Source organism: Leucoraja erinacea, chromosome 1 (genome assembly GCF_028641065.1).
Source record: "Leucoraja erinacea ecotype New England chromosome 1, Leri_hhj_1, whole genome shotgun sequence".
NCBI lineage: Eukaryota > Metazoa > Chordata > Chondrichthyes > Rajiformes > Rajidae > Leucoraja > Leucoraja erinaceus.
The window spans coordinates 1,095,465-1,120,633 of NC_073377.1; the positions used below are offsets into that span (position 1 = coordinate 1,095,465).

Genomic DNA, 25,169 nt, shown 5'->3' on the forward strand with positions numbered 1-25,169 from the left:
AATTGAGCTATATAATAATGTTAATCGCATGGGCACAAAATGCTGGAGTACCTGCGATTTAAACCAGCATCTACAGTTTTTAATTACATGTTCACTTTAATTGCATGTTCAAATTTGAGGTCATAATGCAACATCCTTGCTGTTTCAAGTCTGTAGTAAACCTACTTTGTTGCACTCGAGTATAATAAGTACCAAAATACTGGTTTGTGTTTAAAGTATTCACCAAGCATTGAGGATTTTGTGCAGTGAGCTTAAATTAAGAAATCATTCTGTGGCATTCAAGGTGAACTTGTAGACTTAAGGAAAATGTTAAGTGGATGGGCAATGATCTGTTAAATAATGTGGGAAAATGTGAATTTGTCCATTTGAGCATAAAACATAAAGAACGCACATTATCTAAATGGTGAGAGATCACAGAGTTCAGATGCAGAGGGAAGTGGGTGTCCGAATGCATGATTTATATAAGGCCAGGATGCAGATTTTGCATGTAATGAGATAAGCTAATAGAAAGCAAAAATACAGAGATTATGTTTCAGTCTTTTCGAGCGTTAGTGAGACATCCGTAAGACAAAACTTATCAGCCTGAAGAAGGGACCCAACCCGAAACATCACCTATCTATGCTCTCCAGAGATACTGCCCGACCAGCTGAATTACTCTCGCACTTTGTGTGTTTTTTTGGGTGTAAATGATCTTCGATTATGTTAAAGGACACAAAGTGCTGGGATTACTCAGCAGGTCAGGCAGCATCTCTAGAGAACATGAATAGGTGACGTTTCGGGTCGGGATTCTTGATTATGTCATCTGCTTTCCTGAGGCAGCATGAAGTTTAAATTGAGTCAATTTGGCTGGCTGGTTTATGTGATCGCCTGGGCTATATCCACAAGTACACAATTTCATAAATTATAGGAGCAGCATTGGACCATTCGGCCCATCTCATCCCACCATTCAATCATAGCTGATCGATCACTCCCTCTCAACCCCATTCTCTTGCCTGTTTCTCATAATCCCTAACACCCTTACTAATGAAGAATCTGTCAAGCTCCGCATTAAAAGTATCCATTGATAAATGATGCGTGTTGTGGATGTAGTCACATAAACCATTCACTTGGCCTCCACACATTCTGTGGCAATTCACCATCCTCATCTCCTTTCTAAAGGTACGTCCCTTTTAATCTGAGGCTGTGCCCTCTGATCCTAGACTCTCCCACTAGTGGAAACATGCTCTCCACATCCACTCTATCCAGGTCTTTCACTATTCGGTAAGTTTCAATGAGATCCCCCCCTCATCGTTCTCCAGCGAGTACAGGCCCAGCGCCGTCAAACACTCATCGTAGGTTAACCCAAGTTCTGACGCATGAACTTGTTCACTACTGGAAGCCATCTGACCATCTGCCTTACACCGCTTGCAGCGCCAGAGACCCGGGTTTGATCCCGACTGCGGGTGCTGTCCGTACGGAGTTTGTGCGTTCTCCCGGTGCCGGGTGGGTTTTCTCCGAGATCTTTGTTTTCCTCCCACACGCCAAAGACGTACAGGTTTGTAGGTTAGTTGGCTTGGTTAAAGTGTAAAAATTATTCCTAGTGTGTGTAGGGTAACGTTAATGTGCGGGGATCGCTGGTCGGTGTGGACCTGGTGGGCCGAAGGGCCTGTTTCCACAATGTATCGCTAAACTAAACTAAACTTTGTGAAGAGCTGTATTTGGGGTATTTTGTGTGGACTGCTGCATAATTTCTGCTCTATTTGTACCATTTGTGAGGCGGCAGTTTTTAGATGCATTGCCAAGTTTGTCTGAGCAGTAAGTACACAGTCATCAGTATGGAGCTAGCCTCGGAAGCAAAACACAAAGTGCTGGAGGAACTCAGTTGGTTAGACAGCATCTGTAGAGGGAATTCGGCTGCATTTGCTGTGCTGTCCCTGCTATGAGATTGTGCATGACAATAAACCATCTTTGCTCAGAGTTGGTGCCTGTAATGTGACTGGCTCTGACTCACTCTGGAACAGAACATGTGAATAGATGATGTACTGACCTCTTGAGTCCATTAAGGTTGTTTCTCGTACACTTTCATTACAATTCTGTACATTTTCATTGTACAAGGATTTATTATTTAAATATTTCTACGACACAAGCCATAATGTGATCTTTCGACCAACCCCTGTAATCACGCATGGCGATATTTCTTACCCAGGGGTTTAGTTGAAGATAGATCTTTTGATTGAAGCAATTTTGCAGTTAAGTGGGAAGGTGTTTATACTGAATTAAGGTCTGCTTTTTATCACGATCAACGTTTCCCACAACTATATTTTATGCGTGATATAAATAGGTTCACAAGTTATAGGAGTAGATATAGGCCGTTCAGCCCATCAAAGAGTAGGAGTAAACGGGTCCTTTTCAGAATGGCAGGCAGTGCCTAGTGGGGCACCGCAAGGCTCAGTGCTGTGACCCCAGCTATTTACAATATATATTAATGATTTGGACGAGGGAATTGAATGCAACATCTCCAATTTTGCGGATGACAAGAAGCTGGGGGCAGTGTTAGCTGTGAGGAGGATGCTAGGAGGTTGCAAGGTGACTTGGATAGGTTGGGTGAGTGGGCAAATGCATGGCAGATGCAGTATACTGTGGATAAATGTTAGGTTATCCACTTTGGTGGCAAAAACAGGAAAGTAGGCTATTATCTGAATGGTGGCCGATTAGGAAAAGGGGAGATGCAACGAGACCTGGGTGTCATGGTACACCAGTCATTGAAAGTAGGCATGCAGGTGCAGCAGGCAGTGAAGAAAGTGAATGGTATGTTAGCATTCATAGCAAAAGGATTTGAGTATAGGAGCAGGGAGGTTCTACTGCAGTTGTACAGGGTCTTGGTGAGACCACACCTGGAGTATTGCGTACAGTTTTGGTCTCCTAATATGAGGAAAGACATTCTTGCCATAGAGGGAGTACAGAGAAGGTTCACCAGACTGATTCCTGGGATGTTAGGACTTTCATATGAAGAAAGACTGGATAGACTCGGCTTGTACTCGCTAGAATTTAGAAGATTGAGGGGGGATCTTATAGAAACTTACAAAATTCTTAAGGGGTTGGACAGGATAGATGCAGGAAGATTATTCCCGATGTTGGGGAAGTCCAGAACAAGGGGTCACAGTTTAAGGATAAGAGGGAAGTCTTTTTTTACACAGAGAGTGGTGAATCTGTGGAATTCTCTGCCACACAGAGAGAAGGTGGGGTGGTGAGGCCAGTTCATTGGCTATATTTAAGAGGGAGTTAGATGTGGCCCTTGTGGCTAAAGGGATCAGGGGGTATGGAGAGAAGGCAGGTACAGGATACTGAGTTGGATGATCAGCCATGATCATATTGAATGGCGGTGCAGGCTCGAAGGGCCGAATGGCCTACTCCTGCACCTATTTTCTATGTTTCTAAGAGAGAAGAAACGCGACATCACTCACAGCTGTCAACTGACGCTCTTCCCCAGACCGCGCAGATCGCCGTCGTGGCGCAAAGAGACCAACTGTGCAACAAAGATCGTATAGCTCCGCTATAGGATACTTGCTGTGCAGGGACTGAAGACAGCGTGAGAATTCTGTCTTCAGTGTGAGGGCGTGAGAATTTGCTGAAATGAGTGAGTCTCACGCTCAAAGCGTGAGAGTTGGCAGCCCTGAATAATCTAATGCTCACCTGCTGCTCTCTTGCTCTCACCTCTTGACCAGTTTGTCATCCAACATACCTATTCCAGCTGCTGCTCCACCTTCCTCATGCACCCCTCTCACTCTGCCCATCTTTTCTGCTTCTCTTCCCCTTGCCCCCAGTAGGTTCACCTATGCAGGTTAACCTATGATGAGCATTTGACAGCACTGGGCCTGTACTCGCTGGAGTTTAGAAGAATGAGGGGGTACCTCATTGAAACACAGAACAGTGAAAGGCTTGGGTAGAGTGGATGTGAAGAGGATGTTTTCATCAGTGGTAGAGTCTAGAGCAAGAGGTCATAGCCTCAGAATTAAAGGACGTTTGTTTAGGAAAGAGATGAGAAGGAACTTCTTTATTCGGAGGGTGGTGAACCTGTGGAATTCTTTGCCACAGAAAGCTGTGGAGGCTGTCAATGGATATTTTTAAGGCAGCAATAGATAGATTCTTGATTAGTACGGGTGTCAGAGGTTATGGGGAGAAGGCAGGGGAATGGAGGTTAGGATGGAGAGATAGATCAGCCATGATTGAATGGCGCAGTAGACTTGATGGGAGGAATTCTACTCCTCATCCTTATGACCTTCCTTATGACCCCATCTCCCTAACCCACCTTTCCCACCCTTCCCAATCTTCCCACATTCCCCTTCTGCCCCTCCTCCCTCCCCTTCACCTCTCTTACCACGTCCCGCTCTCTTGCCTCCCTCACCCTCCCTCTCCCTCTCTTGCCTCGTTCCCTCACCCCTCGCCTCCACCCACACCCCCTACCTCCGACCCTCCCTTCTCTTGCCCCCACCCTGCCGTCTTCACCCCCTCTTCTCCTTTGCCCCCTTGTCCCCATCCCTCCACCTCCCCTCTCCCCCTTCCCTCCACTTAACCCTCCCCCCTCTCCACCCTACCCACCGCATTCCCCTCCTGTCTCCCCTCCTCCCCCTCTCCTCACCACCCCCCCCTCACCCCCACTCACTACTCCCCTTTTAAAAACCCCTCCGCCCCCCCCCCCCCCCCCCCCTCCCATTTCTCTGTGGTACTTTTTGTCTGAGGTCCTTGGCTGTTTTTTTAAAACATAAAAGATCAACAGTGTATGATTGAGATTGCTTCTGTTTATTGTAATCATTCCCCTCCAGCTATTCCCGTGCTTCTCTCTGACAGCATCATAAAATCAAAGCCAGCTGTTGAGATAAACTGTGATAGCGCAAGTGGCAAAATCCTACTCAGTTGAAGAGTGAATTACTTGTATTCCTATTCTGCCTGTTTTTATAAATAATAATCGCTGCTAGGACTCACGCAAACATCAAGCATGAAGTGGAACATTTCACAAAAGCAACCATGTTATATTATTTAGGCAACGTTTCAGGTCGAAACCCTTCTTCAGTTTCGGGTCTGAAGAAGGGTTTCCACCCGAAACGTCACATTTTCCTTCGCTCCATAGATGCTGCCTCACCCGCTGAGTTTCTCCAGCATTTTTGTCTACCTTCGATTTTCCAGCATCTGCAGTTCCTTCTTAAACGTGTTATATTATTTCACCCTTTGCTGTGATATGTGAAATAAATGTGAAATGTGCTTGGCAAGACTAACAGTATAATCAAGGCCGAGGCTCTTCCCTCTTCCCTCTCCCATCGGTACAAACGTGTGGAAACGCACACCTCCAGGTTTAGGGACAGTTTCTTCCCAGCTGTTATCAGGCAACTCAACCATCCGATCAACAATTGTCCTGAGCTGCTATCTACCACGCTGGAGACCCTCGGACTATCATAATCGGAGATGGACACAACAAGCGGGACAGGCAGCATCTCTGGAGAAAATTAATAGGTGACGTTTCGGGTCGAGACCCTTCTTCAGATTGAGTCATGGGAGAGACAAACTAGAGGTATAAAAAGGTACAGAACAAATCACAGCCGGCCGGCACCGATGTTTTAAGAAAGGTGGAGCCCATGCTGGTTCATTGTTGGCGGTTGAAGAGGGGATAACGAAGGAGACGAATAGTGAAACTCTCAGGACAAATAGGGTGGGGGAGGTACGGAGAGAGAGGGAATGCAAAGGGTGCTTGAAACTAGAGAAATCAATATTCATGGCTGGTACACAAAAATGCTGGAGAAACTCAACGGGTGCAGCAGCATCTATGGAGCGAAGGAAATAGGCAATGTTTCGGGCTGAAACCCTTCTTCAGACTGATCCATGGCGCTGGGTTGTAAGCTGCCCAAGTTGAATCTTTAATTGGACTTTACTGGACTATATCTTGCACATTAGTCCCTTTATCATGTATCTGTACACTGGACGGCTCAATTGTAAGCATGTATAGTCTTTCCGCTGACTGGTTAACACGTAACAAAAGCATTTTACTGTACCTCGGTCCACGTGACAATAAACTAAACTATTGTAGTGCCATTAAGCAGGTGTTGCAGTGCGTAGTACAGGAGCAATGTGATAAATGAGGACAGATGATGGGTGTTCAGCGTGGCATGAGCCTTATGGCGTTTCCCTGAACAATACTTTTCATTAGATTATCGGGAAAATTGGGTGAAGAGCAAAGAAAAATTACCACAAAATTTTGCATACAAAGAAAATAGAAGTATAATTCTGACCAAATATTTCACAATGGATGAATGAGACATTGCCAGCAATGCAGTTTGCTAGACTTCAGCTGTCGGACTTAAGTAATGGAGCGGCACCATGGTGCAACTGGTAAAGCCGCTGCCTCACAGCGCCTGGGACCCAAGTTCAATTCCCTCTGCTGCTGTCCGTGTGGAGTTTGCACGTTCTACCTACGACTGCGGGGGTTTCCCCCGGTTGCTTCAGATCTCTACCCCATCCCAAAGGCTGGTTTGATTGGCCTCCGTGAATTGCTCATAGTGCATCGGGAGTGTATAAGAAAGTGTGATGACAGAACTAGTGTTTGGGCGGGCGATCGATGGTTGGCTTGGACACGGTGGGCCAAAGAGCCTGTTTCCATGCTGTAACTTTCAATTTAGTTTAGTTTGGAGATACGGTGTGGAAACCGGCCCTTCGGCCCACCGAGTCCACACTGACCAGCGATCGCCCATGCACTAGTTCTAAACTACACACTTGGGGCGATTTTACAGCAGACAGTTAACCTACAAACCTGCATGTTTTTCGCAATGTGGGAGCACCCGGAGAGAACCCATGCAGTCACAGGGAGAACATGCAAACACCCTATAGACAGCAGCCAAGGTCAGGATCGAACCCTGGTGTCCGGTGCTATTAGGTAGCAACTCTACCGCTGCACCATTGTGTTGTCCAATTAAACAAAGACCCATAGGTAATTCTGTGTTAGTATTTTTACTGACAAAAAGTGAATCATAGACTTGTATTCAGGAAGAAGAATAAAATGATTTCTTATTCAAGGTTTCTGTTAAGAGAAGCCTCAGTTAATGAATAATATGCAAATTTTGTATAATCCATCAAATGTCAAGCAGCTCATTTTTTTTAGTCCCGAAACTTCCCTTCATTCTCTCTCTCTCTCTCTCTGCTTGTGGCTTTTCCAGTTAATGGGCAGAGTATTGGAGATGAATTCCATATGCTGCATGTAACATTTTCCAGCTGAACTTTATTTGTTGTAATTACTGTGTTTTTTTATGTTGGAGTACTTGACTTTTGAATGGCCTTTACACTAATGAACTTTTCCTCGTCAGACCAAATAAGCCATCTGTAATTTGGTTGTTTGAGCATGAAAAACGAGCAAGTTTTATGACGTGCAAAAAAAACAGTAAATGTGGTTCGATTAGATCTTTTTCTTTGCCAATTCTAAGCTCCAGCTCTTAAATGTTCCCACCAAGGTATTAGCTGCCTCGTTTCTTTTTAGTTTAGTTTAGTTAAGAGATACCGAGCGGAAACAGGACTTTGAGCCCATCAAGTCCGCGCTGATCAGCGATCCCCACACACTAATACTATCCTACACACACTGGGGTCAATATACAATTATACCAAGCCAATTAACTTACAAACTTGTACGTCTTTGGAGTGTTGGAGGAAAACCGGATATCCCAGAGAAAACCCACGCAGGTTACTGGGAGAACGTACAAACTCCGTACAGACAGCGCCCGTGGTCCGGATTGAACGCGGGTCTCCGGCGTTGTAAGGCAGCAACTCTACCGCTTACTCCACTGTGCCGCCCAATTTCTCACTAATAATAATGGGTTATAATAAATGTATGTTTTTATTTGCAAAGTAACATGCAAGATAATTTCTGCTCCACTCTATTCAACTGGAAAGAACAGTACTAATTTAAAAGGCAAATGAAATCCAATTTTTTAAATTCCAAGAAATGTGTTGATTCGAAAGAAAATATGCCAGGAAACAGCTGGAATTAAAAAGTATGTCATGCCAAATAAACTGCGTGAAAACTAGTTTCATTGTTTCATTTTTACGGTGAGGCGTGAGGAATCTTTAAAAACAAATGGTAATCCAAAGGATAATGTGGAACAGATTGACTTCAGAAGTCCTAGTAACAGCATTTCATGTCATCTCTGACTTGGAGTAGTTGTTTGTAAAAATTGGATTCAGAACATCTGCCTTGAGTCATGCTGCCTGCTCTGTATGCAGTTGACACCGTAATACACGAGAAGGACTTTGAGTATGACAACTTCTCTCTCCCACTCTCTACCCCTCTCTCTCTTTATTTGATCTGTCTTGTGGAGCAAGTGGAAAATCTAGTTTCAGGATTTCTGGTCTTAACTTTTGTCATTTAATGACACTTGAAATTCAACATTTCTAATCACAGTTATTTGAGTTTAATAGCAGCATGTTTTCTAGCTCTCAGCGCCCGTTCCCGTTATTTTTGCTCAGTAGGTAGATTAATTTGATCGGATTTCGTGAGTCTTCGAAGTATGGAGTCTTCAGTGAAGAGTCCAAGGGAAGACTCTCTCTGGGCTGCCACCTCTGGTAGTTTGATGATACTGGGAATGTGACGTTCCCAGCGATTGTGATGGAAGAGTCCGTGGTCTGTTCTCTGTAATGTATACAGAACATGGGGCGGCACAGTGGTAGAATTGCTGCCTTACAACGCCAGTGACCCGGGTTCGAGCCTGACCACCCGTGCTGTCAGTGCGGAGTTTGTACGTACTCTCTGTGACCTGCGTGGGTTTTCTCCGGGTTGCTCTGGTTTCCTCCCACACTCGTGCAGGTTTGTAGGTTAATTGGCTTTGGTAAGAATTGTAAATTGTCCCTAGTGCGTAAGATAGTGTAATGTACAGGAAGATCACTGGTTGGCACAGACTCGCTGGGCCGAAGGATGTGTTTCCACGCTATATCTCTGAACTAAAACCAAACAAAAGTAAACTTTTAATGCATTGTCAAGAATGATACTGCTCACTTTGTTATTTACCTGCATTGAACCTCTGTGTACACTTGTGTCTCATAGCAACTTCTACGAGAGATGCAACAGATGGCGAGTCGACCTTTTGCCACGATCAATGTCGCCTTGGAGACGGAAGAGGAGCCACCTGATCTTATTGGAGGAAGCATCAAGGTAACCAGAAGCTACTTTGTTTACCTGCTATTTTACAGGAAGCAAACTCTTTGCTGGTGGATCTGTTGAATTCATTGCCACAGAAGGCTTTGACGGCCAGGTCAATGGACATTTCTAAGGCAGAGATAGACAGATTCTTGATTAGTGTCTTGTGTTACGGGGAGAAGGTAAAGAGAATGGGATTGTGATTGAATGGCGGAGTAGACTTGATGGGCTGAGTGGCCTAATTCTGCTCCTATCAGTTATGAACATAAACTACGGTAGTGCCTTGTCCATTGTTTATTGCGGTGTATTGTTCTGTTTACAATGTCCAGTTACAATCAGTGTTTATTGGGGAAACGTATAAAACCATTGGGGTTGCTACCTTACATTGACTACCTCCATCTCCTTGCATGGGGTGGAATGTATTAGTGCTGTATAATGTCAGTATCACCCATGCTGGAAGAGAAGTTGTTGAAATAGTCTGTGCATGAAATAGTCTGTGAAGTGTGAAGCTTGTAGCTGCTTCAAAGATGAGCGTTCCATTCATTCATTGCCACCCAATTGTATAGAGTCACACAGTGTGGAAACAGGCCCTATGACCCAACTTGCCTACACCGACCAACATGTCCCATCTACACTAGTCCCACCTGCCTACGTTTGGCCCATATCCCTCTAAACCTGTACGATCCATGTACCTGTCTAAATGTTTCTTTAAATGTTGCGCTAGCACCTGCCTCAGCCACCTCCTCTGGCAGCTTGTTCCATACACCCACCGCACTTTGTGTGAAAAAATTACCCCTCAGGTCGCTATTAAATCTTTCCCCCTCACCTTAAACCTATATCCTCTGGTTCTCGATTTCCCTACTCTGGGCAAGGGACTCTGTGCACCTACTCGATCTATTCCTCTCATGATTTTGTACACCTCTATAAGATCACTCTCATCCTCCTGCGTTCCAAGAAATAGTGTCCTAACCTGCACAACATCTCCCTCAGGCACGTGCCATGGGCAATTACTCAGGGTAGGCAGTCAGTCGGCTTTTTAAAAAAAATTAAACCGTGCATGCGCAGATTGTTCTCTCCGTAAAAATAAAAAATAAAAATAAAGACAGTAGTTCAAGTTCAAGTGAGTTTATTGTCATGTGTCCCTGTTAGGACAATGAAATTCTTGCTTTGCTTCAGCACACACAACATAGTAGGCATTTACTACAAAACAGATCAGTGTGTCCATATACCATAATATAAATATATACACACATAAATAAATAAACTGAGAAAGTGCAAATAACAGAAAATGGGTTATTAATCAGAGTTTTGTCCGAGCCAGGTTTAATAGCCTGATGGCTGTGGGGAAGTAGCTATTCCTAAACCTGGTTGTTGCAGTCTTCAGGCTTCTGTACCTTCTACCTGAAGGTAACAGGGAGATGAGTGTGTGGCCAGGATGGTGTGGATCTTTGATGATACTGCCAGCCTTTTTGAGGCAGCGACTGCGATAAATCCCCTCGATGGAAGGAAGGTCAGAGCCGATGATGGACTGGGCAGTGTTTACTACTTTTTGTAGTCTTTTCCTCTCCAGGGCGCTCAAATTGCTGAACCAAGCCACGATGCAACTGGTCAGCATGCTCTCTACTGTGCACCTGTAGAAGTTAAAGAGAGCCTTCCTTGACAAACCGACTCTCCGTAATCTTCTCAGGAAGTAGAGGCGCTGATGAGCTTTCTTGATTTTTGCATTAGTGTTCTTGGACCAGGAAGGATCTTCAGAGATGTGCACGCCCAGGAATTTGAAGCTCTTGACCATTTCAACCATCGACCCGTTGATATAAATGGGGCTGCGGGTCCCCCTCCTACTCCTACTCCTTCCAAAGTCCACAATCACTTCACCAATCCACCCTCTCCCTTGAGCCTCACATCCGCCATGTCATTAAAACCTCCTTCTTTCATCTCCGCAACATCGCCAAACTCAGACCCTCTCTCACACCTCCCGCTGCTGAAAGACCCATCCATGCCTTCATCTCCTCCAGACTGGACTATTGCAACTCACTTCTCCTTGGCATGAGCTCCACCTACATCAACCGACTCCAACTGGTCCAGAACGCAGCCGCCCGACTCATCACCCCCACCAAATCATGGCATCACATCACTCCAGTCCTCAAACAACTTCACCGGCTTCCCATCTCCCATCACCTACAAAATCCTGATCCTCACCTACAAAGCCCTCCACCATCTGGCCCCCCCATATCTCACTGACCTCCTCTCCCCCTACCAACCCTCACGGTCCTTCAGATCCACATCAGCCGGTCTCCTCTCCATCCACAAGTCCAACCTCAGCAGTTTTGGGGACAGAGCCTTCTCCAGGGCAGCTCCCAGGCTCTGGAACTCCCTCCCCTAACTGATCCGCAATTCCGTGTCCCTCACCATCTTCCAGTCCCTCCTCAAGACCCATCTCTTCACCTCTGCCTATGCTTAGCCCCACGTGCCATCCATTTTCATCTGTGCATTAATTGCCTCATACTGTGTTTTGAATTGAATTCTGTCTTTACTTTGTGTACTAGTCATGTCTCCACTATTTATTTCATTCCCCTTACATGTTTTTCCTCTACCTGCTAAATTTTTGTAAGGTGTCCTTTAGACTCTTGAAAGGCACCCATAAATAAAATGTATTATTATTATTATTAGTTCCTTGGTTTTGCTGGTGTTGAGGGCCAGGTTATTGCGCTGGCACCATATGGACAGTTGCTCGATCTCTCTTCTATACTCTGACTCATCCCCATCAGTGATACGCCCCACAACAGTGGTGTCGTCAGCGAACTTGATGATGGAGTTCGCACTGTGATTGGCTACGCAGTCATGGGTATAGAATGAGTACAACAGGGGGCTGAGCACGCAGCCTTGAGGTGCTCCCGTGCTGATTGTTATCGAGGCTGACACATTTCCACCAATACGAACAGACTGTGGTCTGTGAATGAGGAAGTCGAGGATCCAATTGCAGAGGGATGCGCAGAGACCCAGTTCTGCGAGTTTGGTAACCAGCTTGGAGGGGATGATTGTGTTAAATGCCGAGCTGTAATCGATGAATAACAGCCTGACATATGAGTTTTTGTTGTCCAAGTGGTCCAGAGCGGAGTGGAGGGCCAGCGAGAACGAGTAACAATTCAATTTGCCCATGGCTTCCTAGTCTCCTTTATTCTGAATTACTGAATGGGTGGGGGTGAAGGGTGATGGTAGGTGGAGAGATGGTGGGAAAATCGGGAGCAGAGGGGAAAGTTGAATCAGTTGTCATCTTATTGAATGACAACACTTGTTCAAGGGACCAATTGGGGGGAGAGTTCCTTTCACAGCGTGTGGAGAGTCTGTGCCAGGGGTTAAAGTTGCGGGGAGGGCAGGAGTGTTGAGAAGGAGGGAGTCGTGGATAATGCCAGTAACTCACTCACCGCTGCCGCAGCGCTCCGGGCGCGAAGCCACCGCATTGTGGCCGGGGAGGGAAGTAGCTCAGGTGGCCGCGAGCGGCCGCCAGGACCCGACAGCAAAACTGGCCGCCACCTCAGCGCCTTCTGCCGGCCCGCTCACCTCTGGCAGTGCTCTCCGTCTGAACACCTCTCACCTGCCGCTCGCTCATATCAGCCGCTTCCCGCAAATCCTTAAAGTCCCACAGCCGAGTAACCTCAATCGCGCTGTCGGAATTTAAGGACATGAGTGAGGCCAGCGAGCGGCAGGAGAGAGGTTTTTAGACGGAGAGCTGCCAGAGGTGAGCGGGGGCCGGCAGAAGGCGCTGAGCAAGGAGCGTCGCAAGTGTGTTACTGGTAAGATCCAGATCCCCTCCTTCACAACGCTCCTACCCTCCTCGCAACTTTACCCCGGGCCAGACTCCTCAAACGCTGTGAAAGGAGCTCTCCCCCCACCCCCACACCTGGGAAATACGGTATTTAAAAACATCACCAAGAAATGTACTTACCACATCATTGGTACACAAGCTCCATTCTTCTCTCTCTGTTTCCTAAGACACACTTAACATAATGCCAATCCATATTTGAAAAACCCGCCAAGAAACTAGCGCTGCGCATGCGCAGTACGCTGCTGCACCTGCACAGTGCTGCAAAGGCAGAATTTCAGCTGCCTTCAGCCCCGCTTGAAATTGACGGCTTCCAGCAGCGCTGACGGCACGTGGGCTGCACAGACCTTCAAGGGTTACAAGCGCTGTGGATGAAAGGTACGGGAAATTATGCCTACCTAACAGATCGATCTCTTAGATAGGCATAATTCTCGCATGCCTTTACTATTTATATTTAGTAATATTTAGTAATTAATATTTAGTAATTTCGTTATAATTTTAGTCAGGGTAGGCAGTGCCTGCCTTGCCTACCCTGACGGCACGTGCCTGATCTCCCTATAGCTCAGTCTGAATCAGAATTGCAATGGTGTGCCAAATCATAAACTCCACATATCAACCACTTCCAAAGTCTGTGGCCTTGTTCGTTATGATCAAATGTCATGGAGAGAACGCATGAGACTGGGATTGAGAGGGAAAGGTAGATCAGCCATAATTGAATGGCAGACTCGAGTATCTCTAATGTCTAATGTCTAGACTTGATGGGCAGAATGACCTAATTCTGCTCCTCTGACTTAGGAACTTATGATCCTGTTTATGTTATTAAATGGAAAGGTTTTGAGATCCACCATCTATCAGAGCAGTGATGTGATTAAGGAGAAGATAGAAGTTCAGTCAAGTCAGTATTACAGGAAACAAGGATGGAGTCAGGATAATTTGCACTGCAGAAACGAGGGTCTGATTTATATTTATTTTAACACAGTAACAGGGAAGGACAACACCACCAGGGGCGCCGAACGATTGGCAGCCCCACCAACAGTCTGTCTGTTTTTTCGTCTTTTTTTTAATTTTTAGTGTGTTTTGAAATTTGTGTAAATGTTCTCCGGTTTGTTTCATATTGGGGGAGGGGGAAGGGGAAACTTTTTTTTCAGTTTCTTACCTTGCCGGAGATGCGATTACTTTCCGGATCGTGTCTCCGGTCACTCTGCAGCCTACCATCAATGGAGCTGGAGGCATCCTCAGGCTGACCATGAGCGCCCTTGCGGGGCGTGGACTTAACGTCGGAGTCGATCCTTTGCCTGGGATCGCCCCAACCGCGCGCGGCCTGCGGACTTGACCATCGAGCACGCAGTCTCGGGAGAGGCTAGTCAGGAGCTCCAACGAACGCAGAGGGTCCCGGGGTCCGATCACCGGCGCGGGGGGAGCTGACATCCCCCTGATGCAGGAGCTGATTGCCCCGACCGGCTATGGGAGTCAAGATCGCCCCGTCAACGGAGGGCTCAAGACCCCCGACCACGGGAGAGCAAACAAGGGAAGAGATTTTTTCACAGTGAGGAATGTGGAGGAGTCACTGTGGTGGATGTTTATGTTTAAATATTAAATTGTGTGTTCCGTGGCTTTTTATTTGTATGACTGACTTGGCAAATGAAATTCCTCGTGTGTTGTAAAACATACTTGGCTAATAAAGTATTATTATGATTGTAATTTTTGTGAAGATGAGCTTTGGGCTTAGATTACTACAGAGCTATGGAATTGTAGCCATTGTAGTCAAAAGTTTAGTTTAATTTATTAATGTCATACGTACGGAGGTGTAGTGAAAAGCTTTTTATTGCATGCTATCGTCAGCGAAAAGATTATACACAATTACAATCATACCATCTACAATGTACAGATTGCGTGGGGAGGGGGGGAAGAAAACTGGAAGGAAGGAGAGGCAGGATAAAGCATGGCAGGAAAATAGATAGACACTGGAGGGGGGGGTTATAGAAATAGAAATTAGGTGCAGGAGTAGGCCATTCGGCCCTTCGAGCCTGCACCGCCATTCAATATGATCATGGCTGATCATCCAACTCAGTATCCTGTGCCTGCCTTCTCTCCATACCCCCTGATCCCCTTAGCCACAAGGGTCACATCTAACTCCCTCTTAAATATAGCCAATGAACTGGCCTCAACTACCTTCAGTGGCAGAGAATTCCAGAGATTCACCACTCTCTGTGTGAAAAATGTTTTTCGCATCTCAGTCCTAAAAGACTTCCCCCTTATCCTTAAACTGTGACCCCTTGTTCTGGACTTCCCCAACATCGAGAACAATCTTCCTGCATCTAGCCAGTCCAACCCCTTAAGAATTGTGTAAGTTTCTATAAGATCCCCCCTCAATCTTCTAAATTTTAGCGAGTACAAGCCGAGTCTATCCAGTCTTTCGTCATATGAAAGTCCTGACATCCCAGGAATCAGTCTGGTGAACCTTCTCTGTACTCCCTCCATGGCAAGAATGTCTTTCCTCAGATTACTGAGTTTGAATGGTAATGGGCTCTGATATTTTAGTTTTAGATATACTGCACGGAAACAGGTGCTTTGACCCACCGAGTCCACACAGATCAGCCACCCCTGTCCCTGCGATTAACACCACCTTACACATATTAGGGAAATTTTACATCTTTACCAAGACCAAGCCAATTAATCTACAAACCTGTACGTCTTTGGTGTGTGGGAGGAAACAAAAATCTCAGAGAAAACCTACGCAGGTCTCAGGTAGAACGGACACAAGTCGTACAGACCAGCTCCTGAAGTCAAGATCAAACCCGGGTCTCTGGCGCTGTAAGGCAGTAGCTCCGCCACCATTCGAATGTATATTCTAATAAGCAAGTGGACACATTTTTTAATTTCAAAAATAAACATGATGAATAAAAATATATAATACTAAATACTAAAATCAGTGCCTGAGGTAGCAATAAAGCTGCTCGCTGTTAATGAAATGGGAAGTTACCTTTTTTTATATTTTAACAAATAAATTTGAAATTACATACTACTGCTGGGATGGAAAGATGTTGAAAACCTTTTATCCTTTGTATCTTTTCATACGGCGCCCTTCATAATGTTTGGGACAAAGGCCCGTCATTTATTTATTTGCCTTTGTACTACACAATTTGAGATTTGTAATAGAAAAAAATCACATGTGGTTAAAGTGCATATTGTCAGATTTTAATAAAGGCCATTTTTATACATTTTGGTTTCACCGTGTAGAAATTACAGCTGTGTTTGTACTGGGCAAAATCGCACACATCTGCTACAAAAGAGGAGTACTATGAAAATATTTTTCCCAGTTCATTCTCACCTCTTCCGAGATGGAGAGGATTGGTAAACTCGTGGGAGATGGAGATTGGTAAACTTGTGGGAGAGTTTAGGACTAGAGGTCATAGCCTCAGAATTTAAAGATGTTCTTTAAGGAAGGAGATGAGAAATTTCTTTAGTCAGAGGGTAGTGAATCTGTGGAATTCTTTGCCACAGAATGCTGTGGAGGCCAAGTCAATGGGTATATTTAAGGCAGAGATAGATAGATTCTTGATTAGTATGGGTGTCAGGGGTAATGGGGAGAAGGCAGGAGAATGGGATTAGGAGGGAGAGATAGATCAGCCATGATTGAATGGTGGAGTACATTTGATGGGCCGAATGGCCCTAATTCTTCTCCTATCACTTATGGCCTTATAAGGTGTTAGCCTATTGGTGAATGAGGATTTGAGGTTAGTTTGTAATGATAATGTAAACAGGCGAGTCATTGATTGACAGTGTGGCCAAGACGTTTTGTTCAGGCTGCCATTTCTGGTTGCAGCACCTCGGACTAGGTATGAAGATTAGTACAGGTGTCAGAGGTTATGGGGAGAAGGAGAATGGGGTTGAGAGGGAGAGATAGATCAGCCATGATTGAATGGCGGAGTAGACTTGTTGGGCCGATTGGCCTAATTCTACTCTTATCACTCATGAGCTTATACCTCTTCAACGACCACCATTCCTTCCACATGCTGCCTGACCCTCTGAATTCCTCCAGCACTTTGCGTTTTGCATCATTACAATTTGGCGAAAATTGTTATCAAGCAAAACACAAAGTGCTGGAGGAACTCCGTTGGCCGGGCAGTATCTGTGAAGGGAATGGATGGGCGACCTTTCGGGGTGGCTCCCTTCTTCAGACTGATGGTGTGGAGGGTAGAAAACTGGAAAAGAGATGTTGGTCAAAACCTGGCATGGGGAAAATGGGAAGCATGTGTTCATGGAACGAGCTGCCAGAGGAGGTAGTTGAGGCAGGTACTATCACAATGTTTAAGAAACATTTAGACAGGTACATGGATAGGATAGGTTTAGAGAGATATGGGCCAAACGCAGGAAGATGGGACCAGTGGAGACGGGGCATGTTGGTTGGCGTGGGTTAGTTGAGCTGAAAGACCTGTTTTCACGCGCTATGATTCAATGACAATGATTAGATTAGGCTCATCGCCTTTATTTATTTAAAATATGTATCATTTAAAAGTGCTACTAGTGCTACGGGTAGCGCAGCGGTAGAGTTGTTGCGGTACCACGCTTACAGCTGCAGAGGGCCAGGTTCGATCCCGACTGTGCGTGCTGCCCATCTGGAGTTTGGACGTTCTCCCCATGATCTGCATAGGTTTTCTCCCAGATATTCAGTTTCCTCTCACACTCCAAAGATGTTCAGGTTTCGAGGTGAATTGGCTTGGTATAAATGTGAAATTGTCCCTAGTGTGTGCAGGATAGTGTTAATGTGTAGGGATCGGTGGTCGGCCCGTACTCGGTGGGCCGAAGGGCCTGTTTCTGCGCTGTATCTCTAAACTAAAATAAACTATTGATCTGGGTCCAAAACAAAAGGCAATTGTTTAGAGCCATGTGAGTCATGCTGGCCCATGCTTGTGTTAATTCAGAGAGCTGTTGAAGATTACATTTGATAGCCTGCCTTCTGTCTTGCAAATGTTATTTATGCAGCTCAGGTATTGAGATGAAGTAAAGCAAGTGCTAACCATGATTTAGGGAAACAAATAATTTCACTGTTGAAATTGTTCATAGACAAGACATCTGTTGGGAAGTTCAAGTTGTCTCTTTGAGATTAATGATGTGATTGTCTGCAACGTAAGGTGATTCCTGGAGCTTAAATCTTAAGTCTATGCTTCAAATGTTAGCCTGGTGCAGTGAGCATCAACATGCTGAAAATAATCTGAAACCAGTTCTTTTTTAATTAATTTTTCTGTGTACATGCCTCATTGTTCCCTTCCCCATAGCTAACAATGAACCGGTCTATGTAGGATGGAACTGCAGATGCTGGCTCAAACCGAAGATGGGCACAAAAAGATGGAGTAACTCAGCGGGTCAGGCAGCATCTCTGGAGAGAAGTAATTGGTGACATTTCGGGTTGAGATCATTCTTCGTACTGAGAGTCATGGGAAAGGGATATGAGAGATAGAAATAGTGATATAGAAAGCTATAGAACAAATGAATGAAAAATATGCCAAAAGATAATGGTGATAAAGGAAGCAGGTCATTGTTAGCTGTGGGATGGGTGAAAACGAGTTACAAACAATGAAACTCAACAAGATAACTGAAACTAGTAAAATGACTTGGGTGGGAGAGGGACGGAGAGAGAAGGGATGCCATGGTCACTTGAACTTAGAGAAATCAATATTCATACCGCTGCGTTTCTACATTTCCTTGAGCATCGTCTGTTTTGATCTGTCATTTTCACACCTTACCCTTCCGTATCTGTAGTTTCCCTATCCCGGGACGCTCAGTCTGAAGTAAGGTCGAAAACGTCACCCATTCCTTCTCTTCAGAGATGCTGCCTCACCCCCTGAGTTACCCCAGCATTTTGTGTCTATCTTCAGTGTAAACCAGCATCTGCAGTTCCTTCCTACACATTTCTTATGCCAGTAACTGTGCTGAGAAAATATTTAGATTCTACGAATTGGAGCCAATCTGTCTTGCTTTTCTATTAAGAATTCATGTAACATTGAAGAAACAAACGTTCAAACAAAGTTGCCTGAGGCGCTGAAATTTCACTTTTGATTCACTGAGTTGGCCTGAGTATTGAAGATCATTTACGGCTATATTTATTTCACTGCGGTAGCTGTATGTGGCTTTTGTAGTGTATTGTTATTCATAGATTCTTTTTATTCATCCACGGGGCTTGGACAGTTGCTGTCAAGGCAGCATTTATGAGAAACAGGAGCAGGAACGAGCCAGAAAAGATTCTGACGAAGATCAAAACAAAATGTTGGAGTAACTCAGTGGGACAGGCAGCATCTCTGGGTAGAAGGAATGGGGGCATTTCGGGTGGAGGCCCTTCTTCAGACTGAGAGTCGGAGGGAGGGAGACTCAGAGATATGGGGTTCTCATATCACACAGAGAGGGGATCTCATTGAAACATATAAGATTGTTAAGGGTTTGGACACGCTAGAGGCAGGAAACATGTTCCCGATGTTGGGGGAATCCAGAACCAGGGCTACACTTTAAGAATAAGTAAGCCATTTAGAGCAGAAACACTTTTTCTCACAGAGAATGGTGAGTCTGTGGAATTCTCTGCCTCAGAGGGCGGTGGAGGCAGGTTCTCTGGATGCTTTCAAGAGCGAGCTAGATAGGGCTCTTAAAAATAGCGGAGTCGGGGATATGGGGAGAAGGCAGGAACGAGGTACTGATTGGGGATGATCAGCCATGATCACATTGAATGGCGGTGCTGGCTCGAAGGGCCGAAAGGCCTACTCCTGCACCTATTGTCTATTGTCTGTTGATTTCTGGAGCGCTAGTATGGGTGTTGTGGGCTGAAGGGACTGGTATCCAGAGGGCTAGTATGGACATTGTGGGCTGAATGGATTCTTGGGCTGGCAGCTCAGTCACTCAAACCTGGTGTGCTGGCAGCTCACTCACGGCTGGTGGGCTAGCAGTTGAATCACGGCTATACCTTGAAATTCCACAGCCACCAAATGCAGTTTCCTACCATTTCAAGTAGGGTGCAAGGCCACCAAATGCAGTTTCCTACCATTTCAAGTAGGGTGCAAGGCCACCAAATTCAAGTGCAGTTTCAAACCATTTCAAGCCGGGTGCAAGGCCACCAAATTCAAATGCAGTTTCATTCCATTTCAAGCAGGGTGAAACCACCATAAAAACCACATAAAAGCCACACTCACAGTTCAGTGTAGACATTCCGTGTGTTCAGTTGATTCACAGCTCAGGCAAAGAGTCGTGACCTCTCCCTCCCCATCTTGCAGAGACTGAGCCACGCCCACACTTCTGAGTTTATAGTCCCTCCCCACTCCCACCGGAAGGGGCGTGGCCTTCATGGCGTGATTGACAGGAGAGAGAATCTCAACACTTTTTAAACCCTAATAACTCTTATTTTTCATCGATGGGAAAAATCCTCGGCACCTGATGACCGGGTGGGGACTGAGTAAGATGGCCAAACATCACAGCCATACCTGGTAGCGTTTTTTCTAAAAATCAATATACAGTGCAAACAGGAAGTGGTCAAGATTAGACTTTTAAACTTTTGCATTTTCAAACCAACCACTGTTGCATTTTCAAACCAACCACTTTAGCATTTTCAAACCCACCACTTTTGCATTTTCAAACCGACCAGTTTTGCATCAGTTCTGCATTTTCAAACTACATTTTCAAACCACATTAAGGGTCCTCACAGGTCAGTAAAAACACGCATCGTTTAGTAGATATGTGTTCAGTGTTATTCACAGCTTAGAGTAAGAGTTGTGACCTCTCCCTCCCCCATCTTGCAGAGACTGAGGCAGTCCGCACTTCCGGATTTTATAGTCCCTCCCCCCTCCCAACGGAAGGGGTGTGGCCTTCATGGCATGATTGACAGGAGAGAGAATCTCAACATTTTTTAAACATTAATAAGTCTTTTATTTTTCATCGATGGGAAAAATCTTCTTGGCCTGTGCAGCGGAGGGGGACTCTGAGTAAGATGGCCAAACATCACAGCCGTACGTGGTAGCGTTTTTTCTAAAAATCATTATACAGTGCAAACAGGAAGTGGTCAAGTTTAGACTTTTAATTATATAGATAATAAAGTTGAGCAGGCATTAACCTGCCGGTCGGTTTACCTTAGTCCTAAAAACTCCAATGAGCCAATTAAAATGCCCAGTCACCGAAGGAGATTGCCTACGGCTGCCCTCGACAGCCTGTAACTATATAGCGACCCCACTCTACTGTACTACGAGTTGAAAAGAACCATGCCAACCAATTTTTACTAGCGGAAAATGTTTCAACATGCTGAAAGATTTCCCGCAACCTAGCTGAGGCATCCAGAGAACTGGCCTCCAACACCCTCTGATGCAGAGTATTCCACAGACTCACAACTCTCTGTGTGGAAAAAGTGTTTCCTAGTCTCCGTTCTAAATGGCTCATCCCTTATTCTTAAACTGTGGCCCCTGTTTCTGGACTCCCCCAACATCGGGAAAATGTTTCCTGCCTCTAGCGTATCCAAACCCTTAACAATCTTATATGTTTCAACGAGATCCCCTCTCTGTGTGATATGAGATCCCCATATCTCTGAGTCTCCCTCCCCCTGACTCTCAGTCTGAAGAAGGGCCTCGACCGAAATGCCCCCATTCCATTCCTTAAATCTTATATGTTTCAATAAGATGGCCTCTCATCCTTCTAAGTTCCAAAGTGTACAAAGTTCAGTAAAGTTCCATGAAAGATAGTCCAAGGGTCCAATGAGGTAGATGCAGTAGTAGCTCAGGACTGCTCTCTTGTTGGCGAGACAGTTCAGTTGCATGATAACAGTGGGGAAGAAACGGTCTCTGAATCTGTAGGTATGCTTTTTCACACTTCTATACCTTTTGTCATGAGGGGAGAAGAGGGAGTGGCCGGGATTTGACTCATCCTTTAATTTTATTCTGACCTGTAACTTTTAAGGGCACTACGGGTGCTGTCTTTACAGAGTTTGTATGTTATCCCCATGACCGCATGGGTTTTCTCCGAGATCTTTGGTTTCCTCCCACACTCCAAAGACGTACCGCTTTATAGGTTAATTGGCCTGGTATAAATGTAAAATGTCTGTGTTGTGTGTAGGATAGTGATAATGTGTGGGGATCGCAGGTCAACGCGGACTCATAGAAACATAGAAAATTAGGTGCAGGAGTAGGCCATTCGGCCCTCCAGCACCACCATTCAATATGATCATGGCTAATCATCTAAAATCAGTACCCGGTTCCTGCTTTTTCCCCATATTCCTTGATTCCTTTAGCCCAAAGAGCTTAATCTTACTCCCTCTTGGAAACATCCAGTGAAATGACCTCCACAGCATTCTGTGGCAGAGAATTCCACAGATTCACAACTCTCTGGGTGAAAAGGTTTTTCCTCATCTCAGTCCTAAATGGCCTACCCCTTATTCTTAAACTGTGACCCCTGGTTCTGGACTCCCCCAACATCGGGAAATTTTTTCCTGCATCTAGCCTGTCCAAACCTTTAAGAATTTGATATGTTCCCGTGAGATCTCGTGTCATCCTTCTAAATTCCAGTGTATACAAGCCCAGTCGACCCACTCTTTCAACTCGGTGGGCCGAAGGGCCTGTCTCCGTGCTGCATCTCTAAACTGAACTGAACCATACTTGAACTGTACATTCTGAGCTTATATGTAGATAGATAGCCTGATTTACTGCAAGTTTACACTCAGAAGTACATTTCTATGTCTTGGGCGTTAGCCTGTGTGTTTTTTGATGTCATGAAGAACTAGCTGGTGCAGTGAAGTATGCATATTGAATGCCTGAGGAACTGTCTTGTGCCTTAGACGTCATCCTCAACAAAGACAGATTTATGAGAGTCCTGGGGCAAATGTTATCGCATTCTGCGCTGCAACCAGATGACTGATAGGGGGTGCATTTCGTGGATGTGACCGGCATAGGTGATGCAGCTATCAGGTGGGATGAGTTGGTGGAGAGAGCTTCCAGTTTTACAGCTTAGAATAATCCAGTAATGACGAGAAAATCACGTTAAAAATGAATCTTTTATTCAGCATCAGATCAGACGGCTCACTAAATTAGTGTTTCGGATCACTATTCTCTCACCACAACCATGAAAGGACTCTGATGAAAGTTAATTGACATGAGATTTTTGCTCTCTTTCTCTCCACAGCGATGCTGCTCGTTCGTTGAGCGCTTCCAGCATTTTCTTTTTCTATTTCAGAACCAGCATCTCATGTGTCATAAGACATGAGCTGATGCGTACCATGAGATTATGTTCTGATGATTGAAAATTCTGTCATATTTTTCAGAATGAATTAAATGAGCAGGTAGAAATAAAACACAAAGTGCTAGAATAACTTAGCATGTCATTTTTGTTTAATTTAGTTTAGTTTACAGGTTCAGCTTCACTTTAGTTTATTGTTACGTGTACCGAGGTACAGCAAAAAGCTTTTGTTGCGTGCTATCCAGTCAGCGGAAAGACAGTACATGATTACAATTGAGCCATTTACCGTGTATAGATCCAAGATCAGGCAGCATCCTTGGAGCACATAGATTGGTGAAATTTTGTGTCTAGCTTTGGAGATACAGTGTGGAAACAGGCCCTTCGATCTAACGAGTCCACACCGACCAGCGACCACAGGTCCACTACTTCTATCCTACACTTGGGACAATTAACAGAAGCCAAATAACCTACAAACCCGCACATCTTTGGAGTGCGAGAGGAAACCGGAGCACCCGGTGAACACCCACGGGGTCACCGGGCGAATGTACAAACTCCGTATAGACAGCACCCATAGTCAGGATGGAACCCGGGTCTCTGGCGATATAAGGCAGCAACTCTACCGCTGTGTCGCCCCAAGGAATGGGACATTTCTTTAGGCGGGGATTGTCGGGGGGGGGGGGGGGGAGAAACAAATCTGGAAGAGGGGGGGAGGCAGGACAAACTCAGGCAGGTTATAGGTTAGACAGAGGCCAGAGATGAAAAGACAAAAGCTTGTGAGAGAGGAGGCATGAAATGTGAGGCCAGAGGAAGGGATACAGTAGGATTGAGGGAAGGGGGCAAGATTGTGGGGAAAATGGTTGCGTACCTAGGTGGGGCACAGGGAAGAGATGGGGACAAAGATGGGGGGCGGGTGGGGTTGGAGAATTCAATGATCATAGAGAGAGTCCTAGAGTCACACAGCGTGGAAACAAGCCCTTCAGCCCAACTTGCCCACACCGACCAACATATCCCATCTACACTAGTCCCACCCGCCTGCGCTTGGCCCATATCCCTCCAAACCTGTCCTATCCATGTACTTGTCTAAATGTTTCTAAACATTGCGATAGTACCTGCATCAACTGCCACCTCCGGCTGCTCTTTCCATGCACCCTTTGTGGGGGAAAAAAGTTACGCCATAGGGTCCTATTAAATCTTCCCCCCCTCACCTTAAACCTATATCCTCTGGTTCTTGATGCCACTCCGCTGGGGAAAATACTCTGAGCATTCACCTGGCCTATTCCTCTCATGATTTTGTAGACCTCTATAAGATCACTCTCTATAAGTGTGTGTGTGTGTGTGTGTGTGTGTGTGTGTGTGTGTGTGTGTGTGTGTGTGTGGTGTGTGTGTGTGTGTGTGTGTGTGTGTGTAGTGTGTGTGTGTGTGTGTGTGTGTGGTGTGTGTGTGTGTGTGTGTGTGTGTGTGTGTGTGTGTGTGTGTGTGTGTGTGTGTGTGTGTGTGTGTGTGTGTGTGTGTGTGTGTGTGTGTGTGTGTGTGTGTGTGTTCGTTATTCCTCCGCCAAAAGCAGACCCCAACAATGCAGAGATTTTTACCATTTCGCTTGTGATTTGACTTTTACATTCGCACATCCACTCCTCATTAAATTTAGTCATTTGTCGGTACACATTTTTAATAAAATCCTTCCCCTCACCCCTTTGCTCCTCCCATCCCCACTCCCCCTCTCCCCCACTCCCTCTCTCACCCCCCCCCCCCCCTCCCTTCCCCCCCCCACCCCTCCCCCTCCCCCCCCCCCCCCCCCCCCCCCCCCCCTTTTCTCCACCCCCCCCCCCCCCCCCCCCCCCCCCCCCCCCCCCCCCCCCTCAGGTCACGGCTCTGTCACGCTGGCGGAAGGCACAGATCGGCTGCTCCCCCGCTGCTTTTGTGGCGGCCCGCAGACTCACTCGGGATCACGCCCTCCAGCCTCCCCCCCCTTCCCCGTACTCGGGGTCTGAAGCGCCGAGGATG

At 45.8% G+C, this 25,169-nt stretch overlaps 1 protein-coding gene across 1 annotated transcript in view; it reads left to right on the forward strand.

Annotated features, from left to right (window-relative positions):
* atrn (attractin) overlaps window positions 1–25,169 on the forward strand; it is a 346,003-nt gene that overhangs the window by 298,821 nt on the left and 22,013 nt on the right. The window contains exon 27 of the mRNA XM_055642697.1: window positions 9,056–9,163. Coding sequence (XP_055498672.1) covers window positions 9,056–9,163 — 108 coding nt within the window. The remainder of the gene's footprint in view (window positions 1–9,055; window positions 9,164–25,169) is intronic.